Here is a 10,405-nt window from a genome sequence, read left to right on the forward strand (position 1 = left end):
GTTCTTCTCTTTGGTGGGAGCTGTGCAATTCTGTGATTATATGCTGGTTACTCACCCTACTCATTTTGCAGGACAGCTGATGCCCTGGGGCAATCAGTGACACCACTTAGCAGTGGTCTTTGCTCTTCTGTCTGTCCAGGTCTGTCAGGTGCCCCCAACCTGAGCAAGCCTATCCCTGGTAACCAAATGCCTGAGCTGTTCCGACATGAGGGTTCCTCACAGCAGCAGTGTTTGGAGCACCACTGCCTCACACCAGAGGTGACTGCACCACACAAAAACATTCCACCCATGCCTACTCTGGCAACAATAAATCAGCTCCACTGCTGTTGGGAAAGATGGGACAGGAAGGGCTTGCGGGTATGATTGCCTGGTAAGAAATACTGGAGATGTAAAACCTGTGAGTGAAATAGAAATGAAGGCCAGCTTTGAGATGTGATCATGGCAGGCAGGAAGACAGTGATGAGCTGGAGTCAGGTTGAAGGACAGAAAACAAAAGGACCCAAGAATGTAGCCCCTCTCCACCCTGCCAAGGTATCAAGGAAAAGGTAGATAAGAAAAGTAGTGTTTAGAGTTTAGAATATAGGATGATATGGTAATATAGTAGTTCTCATAGGCTGCATGCAAAGTTTGTAGGTTTTGTATCTTGCACCAGTTGGTCACTGTAAATTAGAATATTCAACACAAAAAGAGATATAATGTATTGTAACAAGGTCCTCTCTCTCTTACTCTTACCTTTCTTACCCCTCTTAGCTCCTTTACCTCCCTTACCTCATACCCTCTCTCCCCCTCTTTGGGGCTTCCCTTCAGCCTGGGCTGGTGGCTGAAAGCAAAGCCCTCTTTACCCACGACCCTTGCAATAAAACCACACATTTCTAGAATATCTCAGGTCTGCAGAGTTCCTTCTCCCTGCCGTCCACAGCTGCTCCTACACACTGCCACTTCCAGGGTCAGTCCTTTATAAGGAGCATTTATAAGTGTCTTTTCTGGAGCTCTCTTTTAAAAAAGGTGGGGAGCACTTTTCAGTCTTAGGGAAGTGTCTCAGATGCAGGTGATTCTGCAAATGAGACACATTCATGAAGGCTGAAATTGCAACTCCCTAACTGAGAACCCAGAGAAGGGGAGCAGAAGAGGGTTAAGTCATGGGCTGAACTCCCTCCAGGCTATACTGAACCAAGGGACTCCTGAGAGGGGAAAAAAACCAAAGCCTATACAGATCCCAGCTCATGGCACAAAGCACACCTTGTCCTCAGCAGACAGTAACATTTACTTCAGTTCTAGTCTCTGCCCAGGCCTCAGCTGAGGAAGGTGGATTCTAATGAGCAGTTACTGCTTCTACTCCTGCCCTTGCCTTGCTCTGAGCACACAGGGCCTCAAGGCACAGACACCAAGCACCTGGTCTTGCCTGGACCAGCTGGATGCTCCCAGTCAGCCAAGGACAGCTGGATCCTGCTGGAAGACCAGAGGCATCTGCACATCTCACCATCACTCCATGCAGTGACAGAGGGAGTCAGGCTGGCAAGCACCGGGCTAAGTCAATGACAGCATCACCCCTTCTTCATCCCACTCCTTAAGGTACCAGGCAACACCACACACATCAGTCTTTCACTTGCCCCATGGACAGCTGAGATCCCTGAGCTACCTGTTCCTCCACTTTCAGATTCCAGAAGCTGACTGCTAAACACCCTCAACACCCTCCAGCACTATTAATGACTTCTAACACGGAGCACCCTCAAGAATTGATACACCACCAAACAGTCAAAAGATTAATAACATCAATTTTTATTCCAAACAAGACAGAACTGCAGAACACCTGTAATCCTCCTGGTCATATTTCATGGAAGTCTTTAGAACACTGGACACACTAACTTACTATTCAAACTATAACAATCAGGGATAGGATGATGGCGCTGCTGAAGGGGTTTCTTCTAAACTAAAAGTTAATGTTTAAGAGTTAACTTTCTTCTACAATGCTCAGCTTTGTCTTCAGGTGCTTAGCAACAAAAGCAAAAAAATAAGCCTGCTTTAGAACAGCAAGTAGGAGTAAACAGAATACATAATCATACAAAGAGAAGCAAAACTTTAGTAAGGTCTCATGCGGCTCGATGGGGGTGGTGCACGATTGGGAGGAGTAATGGCTATATCCAAGTAATCTCCTATCTGGAATTTCTGAGACTGCAACGTCATGGAATCATCTGTGCCCTTCCTGCCCGACATGGTGCTGCCGATCTCCTTCACCCTGTGAGGAGCAGAGGAAAGGCAAGTTAGTCATCAGTGGCCAAGCTCTCCAGATGTCCAAAACAGGAACTGCACTGGCTCCTAACTCCCTTCCCATGCCATTCCCTGCACTGCACACATGTGCCTGGGGACAAACTCAAAACACTGGGGTTTTTCTCTGCAGTCCTGGGTGTGCCAAGAAAAACTACACCAAATGCTCTTTCTGACAGCACAGAGGAGCCTTCCACTCTGTTATGTTAAATACCAGGGAGAACCCCTTACCCCCTGCCATACAGACAAAGCACAAGACCCCACCAGGTCTTGTGGTGGGGTACATCCACTGGATGCTGACAAAGATTAGATCATGCTGTTTTGGAAGAGAAATACCTGCAACAAGATCACTGCTGTAACTCAGGTACAAGACCTACCAGGAACAAAGAGTGATCTCAATGTTCCAGCTGCCAATGCAGCAACCAAAGTCCTCAAGCACACAGGTTCATAGTTTTGGAACACATTGACAGAGATGGTCACCAAGAGGTTGTAGTGATCATCATACAGAACTTCAGAAGTTTGATATGTGGGTTCTGAACTTTAGATTACTGTTAATGCAGAATAATTTACTGTTCTGGTGCCCAAAGTATTTTATTGACTCAGAGAATAAATGCCATTTACCTGTAGCCAGGCCTCTTGAGATCTGTAAAAACAATGGCGAAGTTGAAGTGTGTGCCCTTCTTCCGCGCTTCTGGGTAAACTTCCTTCACTAAGCTGGTCAGCTCTTTCAGAGTCGCATCCATCCTGGATTAAACAAACAAACCAAAGTGCTTCACGCTCTCAAAGGAACAGTAAAAAAAGCTTCCCAAAACGTTTAAAATGGAATCAAAACATTGCTACAACTTAACCACACGTTTCTTTGCCTTGGCATACCCTGTGTCCACAGTTACTGACTGTAACACCTGGGAGAATGCACCACTTACTGCACACTGGAGGCAACAGGCTCCAGTGCAAATGTGTCTGATTCACTGGGATATTCAGATGAATCTCTTCAGCTCTGTTCACATTCCAACATCTGCATTTCCAGGTCTCTCTGAAGAGTTACCATTCAAACCATTTAAACACCAGGAGCCTTTATTTTTTAAAAAATACATTCATACAAAGCACAGTGTAAGAGTTTCCTCGCCCAAACTAACACCTGTACTAAAATTACCTTACTATTAGAGGAAATGTAAGAAAAGGAGAAAAATACGACAGCTTTCTGTTTCTGCCCTAGCAGGCAGCACTCCTTTACCCAGCATTCAATCACAGCAGGGCTAAAGCTCTTGTCTAGAATTTCAAGAACAAAAGTACTCAGTGATCACAAGTAAAATGTCTCTAATTATACAGACTGCACTCAGTCTGAGCAGTGTGCTGACAGACAATGCCCATTCTGACTGCTGCAGATGGAAACAACTCAGACACCACCAAGAGCCTGGACAGAGTCCATAAATCCCACTTAGAAGTAAATTAGAACTGTGTGCTTTGGTAGCCACAAAAATGGATTTATTCAACTACACAACATATGAGTTACAACTCTGGCAAACATCACGATGGGTTTAAAAAGCAGCATAATTGCTTTTCAAAGGCATTCTTCAAAATCCTACAAACAAAACCTGACACGTTTGCAACGGAGACTAAGGCATTCCTCCAAAATAAATCTGACAGTGATAAAAAGCAGTTCTCTGTTAAAGCACTGCTACCTGACCATGCAGAAAGAAAACTCATTATTACTCCACTCTCAGAAGGCTCTGACTTAAACCAACAAACCATTCACACAATATTTCAAGCCTTCTGAGATAACTACTTCTACTGGATAAATATATTCATTAAAGGAGAAGGTCTGCGTTGAGTAGACGTGTTGTGATAACCATCACCACGACACAAGCTGTCGATTACAGGCAGTAGCTGGGCACTAAGTCTAAGTGGCTGCTGCGCAAAGCTGTGCTCCCGGAGACACCCCTCTGAGCTGCCTGGCCACAACCAGACCTGCTCCTCACCCCGCGTGTCCGGCTCGGATCGGAGCCCGCACAGCTCCCCCTGTCCCCCGAGGCCCCGCTGGCCCCGGAGGCGCCACTCACCAGGTGTAGATCTGCAGCTCGCTGGAGGGCACGTTGCCGCGGGAGAACTCGTCCATGCGGTGGTGCCGCCCATTGTTGGTGGTGAAGACGCGGAGCAGCAGCGGGCACGTCTGCGGGGCGAGAATGAGGATGGGGATGGGGATTAACAAGGAGCTCCGTCCGCCACGCCCCCCCCCCCCCCCCCCCCCGCCGGAGGCCTCACGCCGTTACTAGGCGCTCATCACTCCCCTCACCCCCGCTGCCCCCCCTGGAGCGGCCGGCGCAGCGGCGCAGCACCGGCAGCCCGCACTCCGGCCACCTTCTCGCGGTCGATCGGCTTCTCCGGCTCCTTCTTGATCTCCTCCTGCGTCACCCGCGACTCCACCGCCATCTTGCCGCGCCGCTCCCGGATGTGGCGCCGCGCGCCGCCCATCTCGCGAGAGCAGGGGCAGGGGAGGGGCGGCCCCGTGGGCTCCTCCCCCCCCCGGGCTGAGGCACCGCCCGCCCCTCAGAGAGCCCCGGGGCTCCTGCGGGAAAACCGAAACGTTCCGCCGCTCTCAGCAGCTGCAGGGCGAAATAAATCTACTTAGAATATAGTTTCCCTTAATGCTACATTCAGGGAAAAGTCAAATGCATACGCTTCCCCTTTGCGCCTTTTTTTTTTTTTTTTTTTTTTCCCACAAGTGGAGTCTTTTATTAGGTTAAATTTGAGCCTATGGTTGTGTCTCACAAAATAAGCAGGAATAATATCTATAATATAATACAACAATATAATAACACAATTATTTTTGTATTATTTTTGTATAAAATAATATATAAATATATTGTATAAAATAAAAGAATACAAAAAACGTGTTCTGGTGATAGCTTTTTTTAAAACGTCGAGATTTGCTCGTTGCTCAAAGTGGTGGCGGGAGAGAGGCTCAGTTGTTTTCACAGAACTTATGCTTGGATTATTTCCTCTGAATTTATTTCTCATTTAATTTAAGAGTAAAACATAATTAAATTTCTGTGTAAAATTAAGCAGAAGCGTGCTTGCAGGTGCATAATAATCCCATATCAGGGAGTCAAAGGTTTGCTGAGGGAGCTCTGGGGGAGGCTGCCCGCCCCAAAGCCCTGCTCAGAGCAGGATCAGCAAGGGCTGCAGGGATTCTGAGTGTGCCCAGGGATGGACATCTCTGGGGAACCTGCTCCAGTGATCAGTCCCCTTTGCAGTTAAAAAAAAAAAAAAAAAAAAAAAAAAAAAAAGAGAGAGAAACGACAAAAAAAGTTTGTTTCTTGTGTCAGTTTGTACCTCTGGTGTACCTCCCTCTGTGTCTCAAGTGTCCCCCTTGTGCAGTGGACATCTCTGAGCCAGGGGACTCAGGGTGCTGTCCCGAGTGTGAGTCCAGCACCAGAAGTAAGTATTCTAAGTTCTGCACCGTGTAAAAAGCAGGTGTTTGGTAAGGTGTTGTAAGTGTTGAAGTACCCTTTGCTCTAAGGGTGATGTGGTTTGATTTCGCTCTCCCAAACACTGTAGATGTGTGTTTCAAAGGTATTATTTATTGAAAAAATATTTAGGAGAGAAAAATATTATAAAAATATAAAGGGTGATAAATATTATAAAAATATATTAACATATTATGTTTCTGTGCATATCATAAAGAAGAAAAAGGGTTACAGTTCCATACTACAAAAAAAAAAAAAAAAAAAAAAAAAAAAACCTCTTGCATTTCACTGGAATATAACCAATATATTTGATTTAAAACATTGATTTATGGCTCACCAAATACAAGATGAGAGAACCAACAACCTGATACAGCTGACTCTCAGTTTTTTTAACTTCCTTGTGTAGCAGTCTGGATAGTGTTGTGCAGTTTTTAATCTACATTAAATTACAGTATATCATCATTTTTTTACCATCAGCAATGAGTCAGCCTTGCCACCATTTCCGGATTTTGATTTCCCAGGCAACAATTCAGTTTATCACTCTGCTAAAATTAATTATATCTGCCATGACAATACACACTTCGGGGTCAGTGTGTGAACTACCATCTCTGAACCAAAGGAATTTATGTCAGGTATTGTAAGGGAACAGCTGTAACAAATAAAGTACAAATCTGTTACAAATATTACTAGTTCCTTCTGATAGAACTTTTGGAGTACATGATTTACTTGTAAAATGACCTGAGTGGGCCTGAATTTTAAGTAAATTAAAGCATTAATTAATTTATTATGCATGAACTGTAACAACACAATTTATTTTCAGCCTAAAATCTTAGATTCTTATGTCACGTGTTTGGAAGCAAAGGTCGAAAATTATTTGGAAATGAAAATGCAGTGATGTGGCTGCAGGGTGCGGGTTTTACTGGGGATGGGGCTGTCTGGTTAAACAAGGCATGACACCATAAACGGGGTCCCACAGGTTTAGGCTGAGGTCCCACGTGTACTGGAGGGGGATCCCCCTGCCAGAGGAGGGGGATTTAGTTCTCGCTGCTTAGTGCCGGCTTTTCCCTTCCTTCTGCCGGGCATGACTCTCATTAGATGCTTCCATAAGGAAGTTAAGATCCCCAGTTTCAGTATATATATATACAGGGTATACTGTAAGGAAAATGAAAGGTCCTTGCCGAGGTAGTGAGGGAGGGTAAAACTGTGCATAGGAACAAGTCTCCAGCCTTTGCTCTTGTGAAGGCCCAAAATATGACTCGAATTTTTCCAGCTGTGAATGCCTGTAGAGCAGGAGACAAGTGGTTTGGAAGCGTGAATTGCTCCTTTAACTATTGTTAACACATGTTCTTAAGGAAGTGGTTATTTAAATGGCAAACTGTGAATTGTTTGTTAGGGCATCTAGGACAGGGATGAGTGAGATGGCGAGTGTGTGCCGTTAGGATATGGGACTGGGCGAAGCTGCCACAGCCTTTAGAGAGGAGCACTGTGGGTCAAGGAGCCCATTGGCCTACAAAACACTGACTGGGAGTAACTTATGTCTGAAAGGGAGAAACAAAAGGAGCAGTTGGTATGGGGTAACAAAACTTTCTAGGCAGAAGGATTGTAGCAAATAACAAATGTCCTTGGGAAGATACAGAAAGTAACAGCATAGCTGAGCCTGGGGTATCAACCATGGAGGCAAACCTCCCAGAAACTAGAAAAATTGTAGCATGACCAGAATAAGGAGCTCCAAACATTTCAGACCCATACGTGTATCAAATGTGAGTTCAAGGAAGCTGAATTAGCATCCTACTACTTCCAGGTTACCAAGGCTCCCAGGACTTCTGGCCTATGACTGTTCCAGAGTTCTTTCTAACCAGGACTACATACAGCCTCTTAATTTTTCTTGATTGTATGTGTATCCCATAAAGCCTGTTTGATAGAGGACTTGGTCTTTATCTTGATTGTGGAAAGTTCAACTACTCTATTCTGGCACCAGCACAATCAACTTTCAAACATCTTTACAATCATTTGTGAGAGCAAAGTCTCAAATTTGATGGAGCTTCTACTGCAAACCAGCTTTAACTGGTGGAGGAAGAACACAAGCACAACTTCTTTGGAAATACAATCGTAAGAAATAAGAGACAAAGTTCCTGAAATTCAGTTGAGTGTCGTTACTGTAAAGTGCCTTCTCAGTTGGATACTGTTTACCTTGCCTAGGGTAAGGCTTTCTCTGTTAAATACCTCTTAGACCAGACTTATCCCCTAAATGTTTTTTCTGTTAAATGTTACTTACCTGGGACGCCTTTCTTTGAAACTGTATCCTTCCCATCGAATCGTGGAATTGACACTGCCGCTTCCCCGCGTGGCAACCGCGTGGCAACCGATGACACCACCCGGCAGGCAAATAAAGAAGACTCCCATGGGCCTCAGCATCCAGAGGAAGTGGGATAGATATAAAACCCCTAAAAACAACGAGCCGACGCAAAACCAAAGACTAAGAATAACCACTCTGGGTCGGCAGAACCATAGAGAGAGAACCTCACACCAATCAGAGCTGGGTTCCACCTCAGTAACCTGAACAGCACTCGACCAGACAGACACCCCTAGAGCAAGAGCCCAACAGTGTCTTCTCAAGGACTTCTGCGAGGACGGAAGCTCCAGCTCTGCCCTGCGGCAAAGCTCAATGCCTTCTTCCTTCTGTCGGGAGCAGTGGCAGTGTGAGCAGCCCCTTGAGCCCCCACCTAGAGCTGATCTTAATGAAGGCATTCAAAGGAGCTGGTCTCCTTGCCCATTCATTTCACAATCCCTGGTATTTCCTACATTTTGTGTCATGGTGATGTCATGGGTGTGTTTTTATGTTCAGAATGCTCTCTGCGCAGTAGATTTCACTAGTGTGTCTTAATTTCTGTGTTTTGTACCAAAGTTAGTGTGAATGTCAAGAAGCCTGTAGTGCTGACACACAATTACACTGTTTCCACAATAAGCTTCAGTTTCTGGTCCCTGTTTTGAATTTAGATGATTTGGGCTCACAAAATGCACCATAACTCTTGGGCTTCTGTGGTCCTATTCAACCTGCCTGTGAGGCACCAGGTGAATGAGTGTCGGTGCAGGACAGACTGATGGGGCTGGGATGGAGAAAAGGACTCTAGCATTGGATGTGTAAAGCCTACAGAGACCCCTGAGGCAGCATCCTGATTCAGGAGCACCAAGACTTAGTTGCCTGGGAGGAACATGTATTTTTTTATATAAATTACATATATATGTTTTTTTCTTCTTTTGGTTTTTTCTACAAAGTCATCAGAAGGACGAAAACTTAATAAAAATACTTTGAAGGTGATTTACTGTTCTACAATATTGAAAATGGTTTAACTGCTAATGTTACAGTAGCAGCACTCAGGCTGTGCAGGCTTGTGCTGGCTCCACGCACACAGGCAGAGCCACTGCTGTGCCTTGTAACCAGGCTGCCTCATACCTGCCACTGTAAGACCTTGATTAAAGTTGAAAGTGGTTTGTGATGTTGCCAAATGTTATAATTCTGCCGTTCTGTTGGAACTATTCCACATCAGGTGTTTCCTAAAAGAGTGTCCTCAGGATGCTTTTTTTCAGTTTCAGAAAAAAATATTCAAAGAATAATGTATTAGACAGATAAGCATTATCTCTCACATTTCTGTTACTTCTGTTCATTCTCGATATCAACAGCAGTTTGTCAGAAACCTGCAGCATCCACATACTTTTGAGAAAGAAATAAAATTTGTGAAATATGTTTACTCCTGTTAGAAAAATTCTCATAAAGCAAATACACTTGTATTGAACAGTAATATTTTTAAAAACCAAACAAACCCTCTGATTTATCTGAAGTCAGCTGAGACTAGCATTGGACACCTGGGCATGTGAGGGATTCAGAAAGCTGTCCACACTGCTCCTGAGCTCTGCCACAGGTCTGAACACAGGAGCTGGGAACAGTGGGGATCTATCTTGTTTCCTTAGGGTGCTGCTCCCCACAGTGGGCAGTGATAAAGGATGCAGGATGTGACCCTGCCTGCATCCCCTGAGCAGCGTGAGGAGGAAGCTGGAGAGCCACAGTACTTCAGCTGATTCAATGCACAACTGCTCACAATCTGAATCAGCTAGAGAGTACATCTTATGGAAGACAGATCCACCAGGAAATTGTAATGACTGCTTGAATTTCAGCTGGAGGGGATCAGAACAAACTGGAGCTTGTAGTTGTCAGCAGAGGAAAGCAGACTTCCATAGAAGGTGGTTTCCCAAGAGAGGAAGAAGTCCTTGGCCTGAGGCCCTGGGAAACCTCTTTTTAGACCTAGTAGGCAAAAGGCTCAGTCCCATAATTCCTGTGTTCTGTTATGCAGATTATCACTAGAAAGTTCTGAGATTCCTCTGTTACTATAGGTTATCTTTTGGCACAGAAATTTAATATTCTTAAACATTCTCCCTGATTGGACCTTTCCCTTAGACCCCACCTTAACCCTGCCCTAACTCCTCCCCACAACAAGTTGTATAAATACCTCTGTCTGACCCTTGCCCTTGCTCTTTGCCCCTTGTCTCTACTTGCTCTGGTTCAGTGTGCACCTTCTTGTTAGTTGCTTTCGGATTATTGAAGTTCCTTTTCAGAGCAACTGGATTGAATTTGCCTCTCTCTCTATTGGGTTATAGTCCCAAGGTAACCCAAAGTG

The 10,405-nt window shown here is 45.0% G+C and overlaps 1 protein-coding gene across 1 annotated transcript; it reads right to left on the reverse strand.

Annotated features, from left to right (window-relative positions):
- Positions 1-1,758: 1,758 nt before the first annotated feature.
- SAP18 (Sin3A associated protein 18) lies at positions 1,759-4,756 on the reverse strand. Its single transcript, XM_083884737.1, has 4 exons — positions 4,624-4,756; positions 4,326-4,435; positions 2,887-3,009; positions 1,759-2,236 (listed from the first exon to the last, which is right to left on the reverse strand). The coding sequence occupies exons 1-4, from the start codon at positions 4,735-4,737 to the stop codon at positions 2,080-2,082; spliced, it is 504 nt and encodes a 167-aa protein (XP_083740863.1). The 5' UTR covers positions 4,738-4,756; the 3' UTR covers positions 1,759-2,079.
- Positions 4,757-10,405: the final 5,649 nt, after the last annotated feature.

The sequence above is a fragment of the Zosterops lateralis genome (assembly GCF_965231275.1).
Source record: "Zosterops lateralis genome assembly, chromosome: 2".
Lineage (NCBI taxonomy): Eukaryota > Metazoa > Chordata > Aves > Passeriformes > Zosteropidae > Zosterops > Zosterops lateralis.

Bases quoted from the DNA above. Each gene is read 5' to 3' on its own strand.
- SAP18 (XM_083884737.1), bottom strand. From the start codon at position 4,737: ATGGGCGGCGCGCGGCGCCACATCCGGGAGCGGCGCGGCAAGATGGCG. The intron at 4,436-4,623 runs GTGGCCGGAGTG...CTCGCCCCGCAG, and splicing joins AGCCGATCGACCGCGAGAAG to ACGTGCCCGCTGCTGCTCCG. The intron at 2,237-2,886 runs GTAAATGGCATT...TGCTCCTCACAG, and splicing joins CTCAAGAGGCCTGGCTACAG to GGTGAAGGAGATCGGCAGCA.